We start from the raw sequence: 20012 nt of genomic DNA on the forward strand, positions 1-20012 counted from the left end.
GATGAGTTAGCCCAGTTTTCTTCTAGTGCAGGTAGCGAAGCATATCTGGTTTTTTGAGGACATCAAGTGAAAACACAAATATATGTCAAATTTTGCAGTTCATATGATCTAGGTCACGCTTTTTCCTAATACAAATGTGTTTGGCCTGGGAAGATGATTTGGAAAGTTCCTAAGCAGGAGAAGTTATATAAAATGACTGAAACTCACCATCTGATGTCTCCCTAGGTCTGGCTTTAGGCAGACTGGCTACACAATCTCTGTGTTCTGGGTAATTGAATCACTTCAGCCCTCATGGCTTATACTATCCTCTTTGCCTGTGTTTTCAGGTCATCCTGGTGTTCTTTCTGAATATTGGCGCTCTCATAATTTATTTTGTCAACCTTGCTGAGTAAGTAGATTACTGATGTTTATCCAAAGAGCTTGTTTAAACAAACTGCCAAGCTGATGTGTTTTCTAAGAGCTGTTTTGTGGCCACAGATACAGCCTATGGACACTGATATGTGACAGGCCCTTTTGAGCTCCGTGGGTTGTTAGGTACATATTCCCCTCTTCCTTTAAGATGCCAGTACTTTACAGGGATTACAGATCCCAGAAGAGCATACCTTGGGCATAGCTGCATGATAACAGGAGTCTGAGTAGTGCATAGAATTTCCAGAAAGGAAAAACTGTGGTTTGCATCTTTCTGATACAGCTGTTGAGATTTCACTGTATGTAGGTTTTTTTGTGTGTATAGCTTCAAGTCTGAATTTTCAGAAGAACTGAGGGACAGATGTCCAAACCCTACAGCTTTTGAGAAGGCTCTGGCACCTATTTTGGTACAGACATTTTCAAAAGTATTCAAAGCCCAGCTGTTGCTATCACAGTGTTTAGAGAATGCCAGACTTCTAATAGAACTCACCATCCACTGCGCAAAGCTCTTTTGAAAGTCTGGCCGTTTATTCCTGGTACCTGAATGGGAATGGAGCTCTTCTATAAAATCCAGCCTTCAGCAGACAGTTTGATGGGAATAAAATAACAAGACTGCGTGGGAAGGTGCACTGTAGCCTCTACCAGTCTTCATCTAATACATACATTTTGTAGAATGTGCTCAGGGTAAAAAGATATTAATATGTAAACCCTTTTGATTGATTTAATATGTCAGAGCATTATTCTCAGTTCTTTGCTTGGACTGGTGCACAACACTGGAGAAATAAAATGGAATCATAAAACAAAATAAATAAAATATAAAAGCTGTGGAGCACTCTGAACTGAATTCAATCAGCAGAGGTAAACCTGAGAAGCAGAATTATACATCAAGAGCAATCCAGTATTGTGTTTAATCCCAAGGCATTATAAATCTGACAGACATCTAGCAATAGCTTCAGAAGGGGAAAGAGTTGGTTTTTTAAAGGAATAAACAGGCAGTTAATCCTATTTACACTTGAGTTCATTCCATGAATAGCATTACACCTGTAGGTGAGAGTAGATGTTCACCTGGGCTGACCTATAGGACTAGTTTACTTTGTTGTGTTTCTGCTCTCAAAATATTCCCTCCATGGGTGGAGGAAGAGGTGCCTCACGTGGCTCACAGCCGATGTTTCTACCTTGCTGTCAGCCTGGTATAGGCAATGTGTCAGCAAGTGAGTGTGAGAATGTGGCCTGTAATTTCTTCAGGCACTGTCAAATAGCTGTTGTCGGACCAAGCGGTGCCAGCAGGAAAAGCTTATTCCCACAGCTTTCTACTGCCAGATCTTACCATTTGCATCAGTCTGAGCTGTTACAGCTCTTGGAGCACTCTGTAAGCCTATTTCATACAAGGTCAGTGTGGCTGGCCTAGAAAATTTAAACTGGTGTTGTAAGCTAACCTGGCAGACTTTGGTGGAAACTGCTCAGTGCTTCAACTACTCCCTCAGCAGTTAGAAGGCCAATTCAGAAGAGATTCAGTGGGAAGCAGCTACAGGAGTGTTCTCTTCTGCTGACTAAGATGACTATAGGAGAGTATGCTGGTCCACAGGAGAAGGGTGAAACTGTTTTCCTGAAGAAGTCAACAGAAGGATATGCATAAACACTTTACAAATTTAATGGAATCCAATCTTTCCCGTATATTTGCATGATAGATAAATAATGTCATGTTTGAACATGCTTGCTAATGAAAACCTGCTATTAACAGTCATTTATACTGCCTAACTCACTGAGGAAGTAGACATTTAAATCACACAAAATTGTGAAGACATGTAAATTTTTGTTTAGTGATTATTTCATAGTAAAAACCCAAACCAAATGCCACTATAGCCACTTCATTTGGGTTTTGTTTTCATTTTTTGCCTTTCCCTCCACTGGCTGTGATGTCTATTTCCCAATTAGAACAGAGGAATTCAAGATCTCCGTTCCAGACAGCATGCTTTACGTAGATACAGGCTTCAATGCTTTCTTCCTCCTTTATTTTGGATTACGGGTAAGGACACTATGGGGAAGCGAGTTAAAAGTGAACTATATCTGGGAGCAGTTTACCTGTGTGGATAGCAGGTGCTCTGTCGTATAGTGTTTGATTGCTTAACTTGGAGCCATTCGGTTATTTTCACCTTTTCTTGTAATTATGTCATTTTCTCCCTTTGGAATCTGGTTATTTCTGGCATTTCTGCACAATTTCCCAGCTCACTTGTTAGACTTGTCTGTCTTTCTCCATGTTTTTAAACCACTGAATAAATTAGTCAGGTCTCTTCAGCTTCTCTTGAACAAACTGTATAGCTGTGTGCCATCTGTTGTTAAAAGGACATTAGTTGCCCTGGTGTGAAATACATTTTGTTTGTAGCTTTTGACATTAGAATTTTTGTCTCAAGTTTTCATTAGAAAACAGGATATTCCCTGCTGTAGATTGGTGTAATGAGAATGGGGTTGTACCTGCCCTTTGATTTTATTGTTCGTTGTTACTGATACTGTGGTACCACAGAGAAAGACACCCTAGAAAAAAGTTGAAAGGGGCAGATGAGAAAGAGAGAAAGAAAGAGAGCATCATTACACCTTCATGTCCAACCTAATTTTGTGTTCTTGGGGCTCCAGCCCAAGCCTTTGTGAAACAAAACAGGGATGTTAAGGGGGTGTCCAGAGAAGCCAAAATAACATAGAAGGAAGCAGACTGCAAAAATGGGTCTCCTCAGAGCGCTGGCCTCTTGCTCTGATGAGACCCACAATCACACAGCACTGATGCTTTTGGATGTTATTCCTCTTTAGTTTGTGGCAGCAGATGACAAGCTGAGGTTCTGGCTTGAGCTGAATTCTGTTGTGGATTTCTTCACGATCCCTCCAGTTTTTGTCTCCTATTATTTAAAGAGGAATTGGCTTGGTAAGTAAGACTTGGAGATCATGACTTCCCTCCATGTTGTTCTGTGTCTTACATCAAGGCTCCCTTGAAGTTTATTTTGATTTGGGGAAGCTTTGAGCATCAGTATGAAAATGACTCTTTGGGAGCAAAATTATGCCTTGTTGGCAAAAACTCCTTAAATTTTGAGGCGCTTGTAATTTTCCCAAATGTGTCTCCGTTACGTTTATCTGTTTGCCTGGCTTTTAGTGTCTCAGCAATCACTGTACCTGACCAACTAGAGGAGGAACCAGCAGGGAAGCAAAGATGGTGCCCTGATTCTTGTGAAAGGCTTTCTTGCATGCTCGGGGATCTGTAGTTTAGGGGGCCTGTATGTTACTAAAGCCTTCAGGTTACAGCTCAAAGTAACTGCAGTTCTTCATTTTTCTCATAATTCAAGGCCTCCATTAAGGACATAGATGGTAATCCAGTGACATAAAGACTCTGAATACTGAGTAATGTTAATCCTTTCTTGCCAGGTTTCCACTGTAGGATCCGCTGTAAATTTGTGGAAAACAAAGCACGCATATTTAAACTTATTGAATATGTGGAAGCACTGCACTTCTAGACAGACTTTTTTTTTTCTTCTTGTCTGACTTTCTCATTTTTCTGCAGGTTTGCGGTTTTTGAGAGCACTTAGGTTGTTAGAACTTCCGCAAATGCTGCAGTTCCTCAGGATCACGAAGAACAAGTAAGTTAAAGCCCCGCCACGTACACTTGGAAGCCTGACATTCTCCCTGATGTGTGTATTTTGGCTGGCTTGGGTAATAAAGGAAAATAACTAGCGTTGCATATGGAAAAAAAATGACTATCAATACTGTTGCACTGGCAATTACAGATATTTTTATAACCATCAGCTCAGTGAAACTCTGGTGGTGGGGAGATGAGTGAAAATCATAAATGCAAGAAATCTTAAAGGTTTTAGAGACCGATAAATGTAAAAAATGGGATTATTTGACATGTTGCCTATGATAAAGGGCTGTATGTAGGAAGATTTTCTAATCCTAAATCCTTTGTATGTAATCCTATGCTCACTGGAGACGAGTTTTGTGAGTGATGTAGGGTCATGTACGAAATTTTAACTCTGACAAAGATTACGTTACATTTTAAATGTCCTGGGAATTTTCTTTTTCTATCTCCAGTTATTCAATTAAGCTCTCCAAGCTCTTTGCTGTATTTATCAGCACCTGGCTCACAGCTGCAGGATTTATTCACCTGGTATGTATAATCAGCTACACATCCTTCCTTGTCACCTTAAATTAGTATTGTTCCATGAGCTTTGGGTATATGTTTTTTCCTAACAATTACAGCATTCTTTTAGGAGAGAATAGATTGTACCAGGACAAAGCGTGACTCAAGCCAGTGTAGTTTATTTGCATGTGGTGTCAGATGTGGTTCCACTGATGCAGTACTCCCCTGTACACCCCTGGGTAATGAATCACTTCTGCAATAACTAAAACCGTGCTAGTTTTTTTAATGAAATTATTATAAATTGGAGATGGACTGAAACCAAAACAGATATAAACTTCTCTTTTCTCACCCCCTGGGCAGGTGGAAAACAATGGAGATCCTTGGGTTCAGCCTGCAAATTCCCAGTCTCTTGGCTATTTCAAATGCATGTACCTAGTAATGATGACTATGTCCACTGTTGGTTATGGTGATGTTGTGGTTCGAACGACTCTGGGTCAAACCTTCATTATTTTCTTCGTTATTGGCGGTTTGGTAAGAAACCTGATTTTCTTTTCTGAAAATGGCAGCTGGGGGGAGGACAAACAGTGAACAGCAGTGTCACCAAAAATTTTATCTTAGCAGGGCTGCAGTAGAGATGAGCAAAGAGAGCTTTGACATTAAGTATTTACTGGCATAGCTATAGAGTAATTTTCCCTTTTAAGAGGTGACAGGGCTTCTAGTATTTCTTCCTGTGACTCCAGGTATTGGCAGGAGCCAAAATACTTGACTGGACAAAATTAATCCAAGGTATCAACAGCATAAATCCATTATCACTACATCATACTGTTGTACATTCCTGACAGTAATTTTAGGAATCTGAAGTAACTTTCTCATTGTTGTTCTACATAATTTAAACTCTCACCAATTAGTTTATCATGGTTAGGAGAGACAAAATTGGCTCTGAAAAAAGATTATTTTTCTCATTGTCTTAGGTACTATTTGCAAACTTTGTCCCTGAAGTTGTGCAAATTGTTAAACGACCTAAAAATTACAAATCCTCCTATAAAGTGGTGAGTGGGAAAAAGTAAGTATCTTTTACTATTTGTTTTTGGAAAATAAAAATCAGGTCAGTGACTAGGCTGGGAACCAGCTCAGAGGAAATAAGAAGCTAAATAAAACTTCCTGTAGTAACTTAAATGATACCCTGAAACTTACTTTTGGTTGATCCTTACCTCAAGATTGGCTGAGTAAACCTTGTCAACATCAGTATTCAACATGGGCTTTATTTTCAAAGGAAGAGAAGCGTGCTGACATCATAGCCTGACTTAAAGATTGGAGAGACCTATTTCAGTGGCGGTGGTGTGGTTTTTCTGCAGTGTAGGTGGTTTGGTTTTGTTGAGGGGGGTGGGTGGGTGTCGTTGGGGGGTATGTGGTCTGTTTTTTGGGGGTTTTTTGGCCACTCAACAGGATTGCTCAGGTACAGCCCAGTCTTACAAAGTACTTCTGCGACTGTTCTTGGAATGTGTACCATTCACTGCTTCTAACACTCACAGTTCCTCTTCCTTTCCAAAATATGTCCTGAAGTACATAGTCACAATGAATGAAATTTCCATCAAACTAAAGACACAAACTGTCTTCTGCATTACTGGGATTAATATACTACAAGCAGGTGTGTAGTTTCATACAGTGTCAGCTTTGCAACAACTATTCTACTATTTTCAGAGTGACAAATCTTGCTTGATCTCTTCCTGTAGCTACATTGTAGTCTGTGGTAATATCACTCTGGAGAGTGTCACTACATTCCTACGAGACTTTTTGCTTCAGGACAAGGGAAATGTGTGCACAGAAATCCTTTTTCTGGGAGAGTAAGTATCCTTATTTCTCTGAGATATTTCACTTTGATTCCCTGAACTGTTAGGGAAATGCAAGAGCTCTGAAAGTAAAGGATAGCAGTGCTGTGTAACTAATTAATGGGAGTTACAAAACAAATTGTAGCAAGGAAGCTTTCATGCTAGAATGTTTATGATAAAATTTTTCCTGTTGTGATAATTTTTTTCTTTTTTATAAAAAAAAAGGTTCCCTATAAATTGCATAGTAAGCTAGCTTTGCCAGATATACCCAACTTTAAGTCTTGCCAAGTCTGGCAATCAAATAATTGTCAGCCGTCTCAATTTCTTATGCCTTTTTTTTTATCCTGGGGAGAAAATTTGTAACTTCCACTTGGTCATGCTGGCGTATGACAAAGGGAGGAAAGTGAAGCCACTTTTCTGTGCCAGAAGTATCAGGCATTTCAACTGTCCTGTCAGATCCCCTTCTTCTGCCTAGCTGAAGCTATTAGACATGTTTCTGAAAGCAGAAGCTTCACAGGGAGGTGATTGCTGGGAGCACAAACACGATTTTATCTTGGAATACAGTGGAGGTGGGGCAAGAGGTGAGCAGAATATTATAGGCATCTCTCTTGAAATACCATGACATTTTGAGAGAGCTGTTGAATTGAAGGAGCATGAAAATGAGATACAGGAATGGCTCAAAAACAGGAAAAAGTGCTGTAGAGGAAGAGATGTAGATTTCAGTCTGTTTAGCGTAACAGGAAGAGGATAGGGAGTTTGGCTCAATTAAAGTGCCTAATCAGCTTCACAACCACTATAAAAATCTTCTTTAATCTGGAACAGATAGACAGAAGAAAAGCTAATAACTAGAGCTCAAAGTTGAGCAAACTCAAGAAGCAAGGCATGCATTTTCAAAAGTGAGAAGCGATTAATGATGACTGAAACAAACTGCTCGGAGAATGGGTGAATTTTCCGATTCCTGTCTTTAAATCAAGACTGGGTACCTTCCTACAGGGCATGCCTCATTACTGGGATCAATGTGGGCATATCTTGATAATGTATTGTACAGCTCACGTGGACTAGAATGTTACAGAAGTTCCTGGCTGAGATACAGTTCGCATAAATTGAATAGGAAAATAACACTTGAGTTGGAGAGAAAGCTAAAGTTCAGCAGTTTCATTTGAAAAGAGAATGCAGAATCAAGCCCTAGGAAGTGTCATTTCCTGACTCTTGTGGAGTAACAGTGAGCTGTAAAATTAGAGTTGCATGGATGGCTGTGGAATGATACTCATGAAAAATTAATGACAATGGCAGAGGACAAGAAAAATCCAGAAAACATTTCCATGACTGTTAAGTTTTATAAAAGCTTGTTTTCATTAAAATCTAAACTAAGTACTTTAATTGAGCTGCCAAAATCCCTGTAGCTTATTTTTAAACAGCAAGTAGTTATGGCAAATAGCTTCACTGAGAAATGGAGAGTTGCAGAGAATGTAATTATGAGAGATTGATGGGTTTCCCCCCCTCCCCACCCCCTGTTGTTGTTTGTATTGAATAGGTCTCTTCCTAGTCTGGAGCTGGAAGCTGTATTCAAATGCTATTCAGCCTACACCACTTTCTTTCATGGCTCTGCGCTAAACTCTGAAGATCTGAAGAGAGTTAGGGTAAGAACTTCATCATTTGCCCTTTCTTGTAGATAAGCCAACTTTGTGAAAATCTTGTCCCTTATGAAAGGATGCTTGAAAGGCATTTACTCAATTTATCTTGAGATTTACACTTCAGGCAGCTCCGCTTATTTTAGTTGTACCTTTTGCATACCAACAAGTCACTCACAGGAACCGAGAATGCAAGAGTCAGGCATAACAGACTTCTCAGGCTATACATTTTTCAAGTACTGGAACAGGGAAAATAAAGGGGAGAGCCACTGTGATCATCTGGTTGTGTGAGAGAAATATCATAGAGTGCAGCGTTTCTGGAAGTTCTATTTTAAATAATTGGAATAGCCCTTAGCTTGTCTTTAGAGTGTGCAACATATTTGAGTCTTGTTCATGGAAAAGAAGAGACCTTCTGTTTTGAAATACTGGAGATTCAGTAAAATATTCCAATAGAAGCAGAAGGAATGGACCTGGGTTAAAGAGGAAAAAAACAAAACAAAACAACCAACCAACCCAAAACACCAACACTACCAACAAACAAAAAAACACCACTGGCTTTAGCTTTAGGGTAGTTTCTATTTGTTAGTATCCTGTTTGAAATACAGTGGTTAGTCTCCATGCAGTTCCCAGCAGACTATAAAACCTGCACCTTAAATGAAATGTTGTTGTTAATGACTTCATTACACGGCCCTAGTATTGATTACATGACTGAGACAGAGGTCTTCTGACCTGCCCAAATACTGACCCTTGGAAGTGCTTCAGCTGGACTTCACTGGGGTATAATATGGCAAAGCTTCCTATTTTGTAACCTCTTCTAGGAAGATGTTAGCATTAGTAACCTACTTTCATGTGTTCCAGCACTTTGAAAATAAAAACATGCATTACATACTGTATGTTTGACTGGAGCTGTGTCACTGTTGAAACATTCAAGCACATGTACAAATCCCAAGTAATAGGATCATGATGATCTTACAAAAGATTTTAATTAAAGATGTGCCACTAAAAGTACTTCATATGGGGACAAACCCCGATTTAACGTTTCTCTTCTGAGATACAGATGGAATCTGCAAAAGCTTGTCTCATTCTAGCAGATACTCTCTCTCCACAACCTTATACTGAAGATACTTCCAATATCATGAGGTAGGATGAGATACTCCCATGCTTTCATTCTCTTTCTGATTGATATTAACAGTGACACAGATAGTGCTGCTGGCAGGGGAACATATTTGTCCTGTCACATTTTTTTTCTGCCTGGAGAACTCTGAAAGCCAACTGACTGTTTTCTGTTGTGATTTTATCAGATGTGTTGAAGGATTGAGACAGGTAGCAGCTGTGCAGCCTTGCAACCCCATACAGAATATGATGTTACTAAATATGGTGTAATTACCTTTTTCAATATCCTGATTATTAGCAGTCGAGGAGTCCTGCTCTTATACAATGTAGAGAGTTGTACCCAACTGTCTGGTACAGCTCTGCTGTCAGGTCTGATAATTCTACATGTCTTTGTACTGGGCAGACTTGAACTGGGGACTCCCTTAGTACTGCTGGATTGTGTGAATCTGATGGCATAATTAAGATACCCCCAAAACAATGCACAATTCCAAGTTCCAAACTGGATTATCTTTTATTTTCTATTTGCAGGGCATCTACCAAAGTGGAGGTATTAGTTTATTAATTAAATTTACGGGTGGTATTGGCAAAGCAAATAATATTAATTATTGTTGCTTCTATTAGCTCTAGACTGTTAGTGGGACACGGGTGTGATTCTTTCCCCGGTGTCCAAGCTATGCACCATTATCTTCAAATCTTTTAGTGGTGACTGCCTTCCGCTTCAGATAGTGGACTTGGATGTGCTTGAAGTGTAGAGGTCTCAGATATGGACATTGGGTCATATGCCATTCTTTGTCACTGCTCTCCAGTTACTATCTGCTGGAGTAAACTAGTGTCACTTTGGAAATGAGAGACCCTAGTAAGAACTGAGCATATTAATCAGAAATTATATCTTTTGTACAGAGTGCTGTCTATCAAGAATCGCTACCCGAACACAAGAGTAATTTTACAAATAATCCAGTCTTGTAACAAGGTATCACAAACTTCTGTCTTTCATGTGGGTTGTCATGGCTGAAATTCCAGCCTTTATGGAATCAAAAGTACCTGCCTTTTATAAAAACAGTATCTTTATCCAGTGTCTCTTATTTATCGAGTTACTAACCAATCTAGAATATCTTTTAACATTAATAAAACCGAAGAATAACCTTTTGGTTTTGTTGGTTTTGTCTAAGTTGTCAGCAAATGCACATTTAATGTTAAAAAAAAATCATCTGAAAAAACAAAGAGCCTCAGAAATCCCATTAAACTACCTCTGTGCTGATCTGTAATCACCTCCCAACTCTGAAACAGGTACACCTGCTGAACATCCCCAACTGGGGCTGGAGGACAGGAGACAGCATCATCTGTTTTGCAGAACTGAAGCTAGGCTTCCTAGCACAAAGCTGCCTTGTTCCTGGTTTATCTGGTCTCCTAAGCAGCTTGTTCATTGTGAAAGAGGATACTGAGGTACATCCTTCACTTACCTAAATAATGTGAATACAGCCCAGTGGGATTTTCTCTAAAATATATGTCTGATTTCTGAGTAGAAGCTGCAGCCAGGTCTTTTGAAGCTTATCTTGATCATGCTGGGATTAAGCTTGGCCCAGAAGGCAAGAAAACCTAGCAGAGGATTTCTGATTTAGTACTTGAATTCAGTGCTCTAAGGCATGCTGAAGCAAAAGAACCTAAGGTATTTAAAAGGTGTGTGTAGATGTGATGCTTAGGGACATGGTTTAGTGGTGGACTTGGCAGTGTTAGGTCTGCGGTTCAACTCGATGATCTTAAGGGTCTTTTCCAACCTAAATGATTCTATGATGCATTTTACAATAGGGTACAAGGAAGGTGCCAGAGCAAAGCGTGGCCGGTAGCAAGCTCTGCTGCTGCATTTAGCTGATATGTGGAAACACCTTGTCTGTTGCTACACGTTCAAAAGCAATAATGTGATGCTGGTGCTCCACTGCCTCTGGGAGAACACAGTAAATCAGTTTTGGTTTCTGCACAGTATGGACCCTGTTAGCTTATCTGCATCTGTGCTTGATTCCATTCTGTGTGGCATTCACCATTAGAACCTGCGCTTAAAACACTTCAGCAGAGCCACTCCTGCTTGATACCCCCAAAAATGGGCTGAAAATCAGTCCACTGTACCCTTTCCAGTTAACAGCGTGCTTTGCTTCAGTATCCTTTTAGGCTTGTTTATTTCTTTGCTTGGGTCATATGGATAATTTACACAAGAACAGTGACAATTAGAAATCTTGTCATCTCTCTGCAAGGAAGGTGATCCGAATTTATCCTCCTTTTATCTGTCTTTCCACATCAGTACCTGCTACAATGCAAAATTGCTAAACTACATAATGACTTTACAGCACACAGGTTGCACAAATATTTCTAAATCAATATCAGAAGTTTTAATAAAAACATAAAAATACAAAACTATTAGGCATGAAGTTGCCTGAACAGGTCTCGGGTTCGCTAGTCCTGCAGCGGACATGCTTTTGCTATCACCTAGTGGCTGTACATGATACTTCACATTAATCTGCACAACAGAATTTGACTGCTATTTCTCTCTTCACAGACTTTTCATTCACAAAATTAATTTAGATAAACTAGGTCGATACTGGGTGAAATAAATACAGAGTTTATCAATGAAGAAGTTGTATGTAGAATTGGGCTGCTTGTTAGAGTGGTATTTTCATTTACACATACTGTTTCATTCAGATCCCAATATTTCACAGACATGGCAAAGCTAGCAAAATGATTTTTAAGGGTTTTTTCAAGCATTCTATGAAAACTGCAAACTTTTTAAACTGAAAAAGTCTCTTATTTCAAAATCCATTAAATAATTTTTATTTGGAAAGCAACATTTTTCTTACACATTTTTAGTAGCCTATTAAGTTTTATGTGGAAGACATTTGTATGCTGAGAGAATAGCATATACTGTGACAATATGAGTGGCAGTGTAAAACCTGAAGGAGCTCGAAGTAGCAGAATGTTTTGCTGCTTCAGCTACCTAGGTATAAACAACCCTTCCCTAGTCAACTACCCAAGGAAAAAAAATGCTTATACTGGAGTGGATGATCACAGTTTGGCAATAAATCACACTTCTAATAACTGTATTTATGATTGGTAAAACTTAACACAAGACCAGTTCTCATTTGAGTAACTAAGGAGGCAGGTTAATCTCACTGCAAAGAAAGGTGTAACTTTCCTCAAATAATGGGCTCCCAGTACTTTGCTGTCATGAAATTTCCCTGTAACTTTATTTGTATGCAGTAATAACACCTGTTCTTTGATAATAATATGAATTGGAAGTGTCTAGAAGGGTTGAGAATTCCCATTCTGTTTATTAACTCTGATATTGTCTCTGACAAAATATAGCTGATGTCATTCTGCTTCCAGTAACTAAGGGCCTTTGATCTAATACCATGTGGTGTTGAGAGTATCAGCCCAGGGTTAGATTACATATTTTACTGGCTTTGCCTTTCAATAAATACATTATCTTTATGGTTGATTCTTTTAGACAAAGTATTTGAAGGACAAAATGCTTCTGGAAGACAAAGACTACAAAGTAATGACTTCTCATCTCTCCAATGATTTTGCAGACATGACTTTTGTAGAAGTTTGTCGGTATGTGGTATAGATGTCATTGTTTTTCCTGTTATTTCCTTCCAGATGTGTCTTCACAGTACAGAGATATTGTGACTAACTGTGACTTGCTTTCTTTCCCCAGGTTGTGCTTTGTAAAACTGAACCTTGTCCTTTTGGGAATTGAACTCAAATTTGGCAGTCAAGGGGAGAGGTAACTGACTGGGATACTTCTCTTCTACTAAGAAGTCAACTAATTCCAAACTAACAATTTCCAAATAACTCAGAAGAAACATGTCCCAGGGTCTGCACAGGTATTATACACCTTTATCTTCCTGTGCACAGTATTCAGGATATGGGATCAAGATCTTGTTCCTGGTTACTGGAGTGCTGAGGTGAATTTTACCATAGACAACAATCTCTTCTGCCACCTCTTTTCTCATAATCAGGCAAGAAATGGGGGATGAAACACCATCTTTACTTCCTATTCCACATGCAAACAGCATAGGTCTCACTTTTGTTTGGGGTGATTCAAGTGTATTTATTTTCATTGGTAAAGGAAATGCCTCATCATTTTTTGTAGCCACATGAGTTTACAGAGGCTCCTAAATGCTATGAAACATTGTCATAAAGGGATAATTTGTCAATTCTGGCAGCAGAGCTTTACTCTCTGAATCTGGTCCTGGGCCAGATAACACTCTGTCTGTTCTAATGATGAAATACAAGATGTCCTAATGGTGAACCTGGAACTAGTTCAGAAAGGGGAATAAATAAGTGCCATAGATCTTTAAAAAGCTTGAGAAATCACCCAGAAAATGCAGGCTATTGAGTGAAATTGTTTCTCTTTCCGCTTTTATAAAGGAAATGGCTGTTTTAATGCAACTTTAGAATAGAAACTCTGAAAACAGAGGGCTGTAGGGAAACACTGCTGTGAGAAATACATTGGGGCTCTCTTCCAGAAGTGTTCTATTCTTCCTTGAGTTCATACATTGTCTGGCTGAAAATAGAATGATGAGGAGTGAAAGCAAGAGGGAAAAAGAAGCTGCATGCTCTTTGAGATAGAATATTTTTTTTTCTTTCTTTACACAGCACTTGGCGCAGAAGAGATACCTTTTCTAAAAGCAGGACCTCTAGATGTTGCTACAATATCTGTAGTAATAATTATAGTCATTCATATTTTGTTTGTCCTCTGAGCCAAGGGTTTGAGTACAGGCCTTCTCTTGCATGAAAGGAAAATGTTAACACCTTTGTCATCTTTCGCTATGCCATTCACACTACCCATATTCATCAAAATTGGGTTGAAAGCAGTAGGAATTTAGACTGAGCTGATACCTGGTGGGGTCTTTGTAGGGGAAACTGATAAATTTAATCATGTTGCAGAGGATTCAATATAGATGCACTTAAAGCAACCCAGCAGGGATACTCATTCTGGATTTAGAAGGGGGAACCATTAGAAAATAAGGTTTGCTTCCCTTGTTTTACCTGGCATGTTCAGTATTAGAGCAGATACCTCAAACCCTGCATATCCTTAGTATCTTTAGTTGCACAGAACTTGTATTTTAAGTGTGAGTATTCAGGATTTTCAGTGATCCCATGGAGAAATGGCCCATCCAGGCTGCAGTAAACTATGAATGACTTTATTATATTAAACATGTTCAAGAATAATGTCTTGGAAGTGAAAGCTCCTGCTTCCTATGAAGTTTACAATTTAGAAAATTAATTACAAAAAAATAAAAAAGCCACCAAATCCTTAGGAGCCTCGGAGTTGAATAAAATGCAGAAATCCTAACAAAAGCTGATTTGTATGCTTTGAGTCCCTGTTCCTCCACAGCTCCCCCAGGTTTCTGTGGACAGTAAATTCCCTTTATGCCATTGAAAAAGCATATTAACTTTTTCATGTCTCATGTCTCTCAAGTCACAGAAGTTATAACAAAGAGGATTAATGTAAGATCGTGAGGTGAGAAGAAACTGTTATGGTCATACAGTCTGAACTCTCACAACAGAGGTGAAAAATGTCACCGGATAGACAAACTGATTTCTCTTTTGATTGTTTCTCAATACAGCACTATCCTGATCAATCCATCTGCACAGATAAAGCTTCATCAGAATACAGTGGGCTTTTTTATTGCTCATTGCCTGGCAGAAGTGAAAAGGTAAGACTCCCTATTACTACTTTGTTGAAAAAAGTCTAGAACAGAAAAACTTCCAAGAGCAGACGAGTGCACTTACTGTCATCAGTTAATCACAGTTCGGTTCTTTCTTCCTAATTCACTTTCGTTTTCTAGGGCACAGTTCTATTGTAAAGCCTGTCACAGTGATATACAAGATCCAGAACAGATTAAAAAATGTCAGTGTAAAAGGAGACTCCACTCAAAACCTTTCTCAGGTAATTTTAAAAAATCTGTTTCTCATTAAAAAAAAAAAAAAAAGGCTGATTGAATATCTGTTAATTGTATTTTTATTAACTATTTCTCTAGAAGGACAAGTTGGAATATTTTCTTACCTGATAAAATAGGGAGTTTTCTGATTATACTAGTAAGTCTTACAGATTATGATTATACTTTAAATGCTTCAAATTTATGCTTTTCTTTAGGAGTCAAAGCTTTTTGGCTAAAAAAAAAAAAAAAAGAGTAGTACGGAATATATCTTGTTCAAGATTTTCACTCATCAACAGGTTTATCACAGAATATTGTTCTTTAACTGCAAAGACTGAAGCAAATATGTCTTATTAGTATAGCATGTGTATAATTGAAGCAAAAGCTAAAGCTGAATAAAAGCAGAATTTGTGTCCGGTTTGTACTAGATTCATGGTCAGGATTCCCTGAGGAAGTGTATCTAGATCTTTGTTGTCATGAGAACACAAAACTTTAAACATGAAGGCAGATAAACATTTTTGAGGTTGTACAGGTTGTATAGCAACTCTTAACAGTGTTTGAGGACTGCAAATCTTAGCTGGATGGAGGGAGCAGATCAATCACGGTAACATCTGACTGTAAGCAGAGCAATTCCTTCTTCACCTCAAACTCCATTCTGAAGATGCAGGGTTTTGTTAGGTGTTAGTTTTTGGTTGAAATAGAGCACAGCCTCTCAGATCTATGTGTAGCTACACCAAATTGAAGCTTGCTGCATTTTCAGTAAGCTTTTAAGGCCAAAATGCACACCTCTTCTAGGCTCCTGTAAATTTCTCTGTTAGTGTCTCCCCTCCATGGAGATGTTGCTTTGCTTGAAAGAGTAGACAAGGAGCTTTCGATTAAATGTGGATGTACACATGCGTGCCTACTTGTATTTCAAATACTTGCAAATCCTTTAAGCAGCAGATGGCAGCCAAGCCCCATTACAAAATGTGCCTCTGAACTGCAGATGGTTGAGATAAAGGCAAAACTCATTTACGCTGTGCTCAGCCAGACTGAGAGAACAAGCACAAACATGCTGACACCTGGAGGACTCCATGTAGTAATGTCATGTAGAAAGAGAAGCTGGAGCCCATTTTCAGTCCAATACACTTATCAGCATAGATGTAACTAAGGTCCCTGAAAGCTACCTCACAGAAAAGAGACTTCCATAAACTGCAAAGACATCTTAATAAAAGTCAATGGCAAATGGATACAAAGACATTGACACTGTGGGAGCTCTCCACCTGGTTGGTTTTCTTCTTGTTTCCTAGGCAATCTTAGATTTTAAAAGGACAAGATGACATTTCAGTATAAATGTGTATTAATAAAAAGCAGTTGTTTGCAAACCTGCAGTTCTGCACCAGTTATGCTGTAGAGAGAATAGCTGCCTGAGGTGGATCAGGAGCTTTGCCAGGCATAAGACCTTGCCATTGGTCTCCCCTAGGATTCTGGATGTATCAGAGCAAAACAGAGCTTAATTATAAGCACTTTGGTTCATTCCTCTACTCTCCATATGATGTAGTTTAAGTGGTGCGTGGTGTTCTGGATTCCTCCAAACTCATCATGAGGGAGGTAAGGGGAAGGATAGATGGAAAAGGCCCCAACTAGTGCAGGTGAGTATGCTTCCACTACCTGCAGTGGAAATAGGGAGATTTAGTTGGTGAAAATCAAGTTTTTTGTCACAAATCTAAAAACTAGTAACAGGAGCTTCCCAGACTGTGAGCTTTAGTCAAAGGAGCTGCTATTGTCATTTTAACAGGAGTGTAAATGGCATACCAGAGTGTAGTCAGAACAAAAAACAGAGGCTATTTTTTTCATCCAGATTTAATCAAAAACTATTACTAGATTATTATTTCTTCAATCATTAGATATGTCTTAAGAGGCAACAGGGCTTCTTGAGACAATGACACCCTGCCCCCCCTTTGGGACTGGTCAGGCAGTGGAACTAAAGGAGAGCTTTTCTCCCTGTTCTGCATCTCGCAGCACCTCGTTGCTGCCCTGGGCGGTCAGGCCCTGCGCAGGTTGGTCACAGTGACCCAGGAAGTCTGCGGTAAAGGCTGGGACTGGGCTCAGCTCTGTGGAGTTGGCCAGGTATCTCGGTGTAGAAGACTGTAAGAGAGTTCTCTCAGATACTTGTTAGTGCCTGAGTAAGACAAGCTGTTCCAAATTTTTATTCTCTGTCTTGACTTACGATACTTCCATTAAGCTTGACCTAGAGGAGTTGAGTGGCATGTGGCATCCTCAGGGAGCTCTCTACCCATCCAGCTCCCACCTCACTGGACACAGGGCTGTAGAAAGTGCTGTCCTGTTACCAAGGCTAAATGCACCAGCTATTAGCACACCTGTGTAGCACAATTACAGCTTAAGGCTGACAAATCACCTATTCAGAGAGATGTCCCTTTTTATGCCAGGGTATGTTTGGAAGTGCTAGCTGTTTCATCTGGGTTAGTATGGTTTGGCAATACTTACGACATCACAAGAAAGTTAAGGGTATGTGAGAGGGTTCATCTGTCAGTTTACAAGATAAAAAGATATGTGTGTCTGAATGTTCCTCCAGTCCAACCTTTCCTTTCCCATCTGTATGCGTTGGACATGTTTAGACACATGTGACATGGAGAGCTTTGCTGTGCCCCCTGTCAAATGCTGACAAGGGGAGGAATGCAGATTAGCAACAAAGATACATACCAGGGGAGTGTGAGGCGTAACACTGTGCATCCTGAACCAGCTACATCACCATGAAAAGCAGGAGATGCAGGTAGGCTCTGGTGCTCTTAAAAAATCTCAGAGGGTGCTGCTGTACATCCTCAAATCACTGCCTGGTGTTATAACGCTGGGCTTAATGGCCCATGACCTCAGATTATGGCCCAGAAAGGACTAGACCAAGTGTCAGAGAAAAGATGTTCCAGCTGTTAAATAGCTACTTTAGGATTTGGGAAACTTGAGCTCATTTTCTTGATCTGCTTCCTCAGATTCAGTCTGGGACTTTAGGCCACTTAGCCTTTCTGAATTTTGATTTCCTGTTGGGAAATTTTGGAAGTTAAAAATGTTTTGATTCTCAGAGAATAGTGTCTTAAATAATTGCAAGTTGCTTATGAGAAGTATGAGGATGGTCCAAGTACAGAGCATGAACTCTTTCTATCTAGCTCCCCGCCCCCCCCCACCCTTGTATGGAGGATTGTATTTTCATAGCGTGTGTTGAGCACACCTTCTCCCCTGCAGGACCAGGATCCTCCTCCACATGATTAACTACCAGCCCAGCCCCAGCACAGCCATGCACCTTGGACTTCCTCCTCCCTACAGGACCAAACCAGTAACCCACTTGCCCCCTTCACTACCAGCCCTGGGACCCTCTCCTTTTCAAATGTTAGCTGTGATTCTCTCTAGTCAAGAACACGTCTTGTTCTTTCCCTTGCAAAACGAGAGAACAAAGGTCTTACAGGTGTGTGTTAGCTATGTTTTGAGGGTATGTTTCCTTCATCCCTGCCTTCACCTGCATAAGTGACAAAGATTTCCTTCACTATCCGGGGGAAAACTCGGCAGTGCTGAGTGATTTTTAACTTACGGATCCTAACACAAGAACCCCACAAAGAAAAGGAGCTCCCTTTGAAATGAAATGATGTGTTAAGTATGTAGTGCTCACCATATTTAAGACTGTTTTATGCATACTAAATGAAATTACTCTTTTATAACGTTGTGCTGTATTTCTGAGCAGTTGGTATGAATAATCAATTGCTCAGAGCTCCTTTGTCTAGCATTTCTGAAGCCCCCACGTAACCCTCGAGTGCCATGGTAGCCACTGGCAGACACAATCTAAATGCAACTGAAGGCTATACAAAAGGAACCCAATTCTGTTTTGTTGCCTTTGTTTCAGAGGAACTGAAATTCAGTAGAGAATCACGTGTTTCAGATGAAGAGCCTGAAAAGTCAAGGTCCTTTGGTGTTCTTCCACCTCGGAGTTTTGTTGATGGGTAAGAAACGTAAAGCTGTGTGCATGGTGAGCAGGCATTCCCTGGACTGACTTATTGAGAATCTGTGTGGAAGGTGAGAACAGCAGGGTGCACCTCTTTACTAATTCTTCTGCTATCATCCGTGGTTGTGGTTGAAGTGGATGGTTTATGGCTTCTCCCTATCTTGATTAATAGAACAGCATAGAAAATACAACTTATGGCTATGCATCCAAATCCATAGCCTCTCAGGCTCTCCTGCAAGCTCAGAGCCTCTGCTGTGAGCTCCTGATGCTACTGGGGAGGAACAAGGGGAAGGAGAAGGAAGGGGCTGGCACACCTCCAGAAAGTGCTGCTTTCCAGACAGAAACCCAGTGATACCATCACTGAACAGCGAAGTCATGAGCACGTTTATTTGGCTCCTGAGAGAGCCGAGTGGAGGCAGGAGCCGCTAGGAGTAGGAACATGAACAGCCAACACAAAGATTTGCTCTTTGCTCAGATATTTAATTGCAGTGTGACACTGGCAGCAACCTGGAAGAGTAGCAAACTCTGATATACTCTAAAAGAAGTTTGCTCTAAGGGCAAATGGAGATCCAAGAGAAGTAATGCCCTACAGTCTTTCTCTCTGGTATCAGTAATATATGCTAGAGGAGTCCTTTCTAGGCCATCTAAATTCTTCCTAGCCAGAGGAATCTAATTTCCCAGCAGGGTCTACAAGCTGGTGGCAGAACATAGTCATCTGCTGTCTACGGCAAGGTGTGAACTGCAGTATTCTTATCTACAGTGTACTTACTTTGGCCAGTCCAGTTAACTTGCACCAGGACTCCTAACCTGAGCTGCTACATTCAGCATAAGGAAGGGTATCATGGTCTGATACTGAGCTGTCAGTAACAGCAAGCTGTTACGCTCCTCCAAAGCATCCGCTAGAGAGGGTGACAGGACATATTGGCAAACGGTGTCATACCAGAATTTGCAGGGAATAAACAGGAACCTAGTAGGGAAAGAGAGATGCAC

At 40.1% G+C, this 20012-nt stretch overlaps 1 protein-coding gene across 1 annotated transcript in view; it reads left to right on the top strand.

Moving 5' to 3' along the window:
• Positions 1-20012, top strand: part of KCNU1 (potassium calcium-activated channel subfamily U member 1) — a 251810-nt gene that overhangs the window by 35852 nt on the left and 195946 nt on the right. The window contains exons 3-19 of the mRNA XM_080370366.1: positions 327-388; positions 2344-2434; positions 3211-3322; positions 3953-4028; positions 4480-4555; positions 4889-5059; positions 5500-5591; positions 6262-6372; positions 7892-7997; positions 9046-9128; positions 10002-10071; positions 10389-10544; positions 12595-12701; positions 12805-12873; positions 14723-14812; positions 14945-15045; positions 18924-19020. Coding sequence (XP_080226492.1) covers positions 327-388; positions 2344-2434; positions 3211-3322; positions 3953-4028; positions 4480-4555; positions 4889-5059; positions 5500-5591; positions 6262-6372; positions 7892-7997; positions 9046-9128; positions 10002-10071; positions 10389-10544; positions 12595-12701; positions 12805-12873; positions 14723-14812; positions 14945-15045; positions 18924-19020 — 1670 coding nt within the window. The remainder of the gene's footprint in view (positions 1-326; positions 389-2343; positions 2435-3210; positions 3323-3952; positions 4029-4479; positions 4556-4888; positions 5060-5499; positions 5592-6261; positions 6373-7891; positions 7998-9045; positions 9129-10001; positions 10072-10388; positions 10545-12594; positions 12702-12804; positions 12874-14722; positions 14813-14944; positions 15046-18923; positions 19021-20012) is intronic.

This window comes from Falco punctatus (assembly GCF_963210335.1).
Source record: "Falco punctatus genome assembly, chromosome: 20".
NCBI classification, from domain to species: Eukaryota; Metazoa; Chordata; class Aves; order Falconiformes; family Falconidae; genus Falco; species Falco punctatus.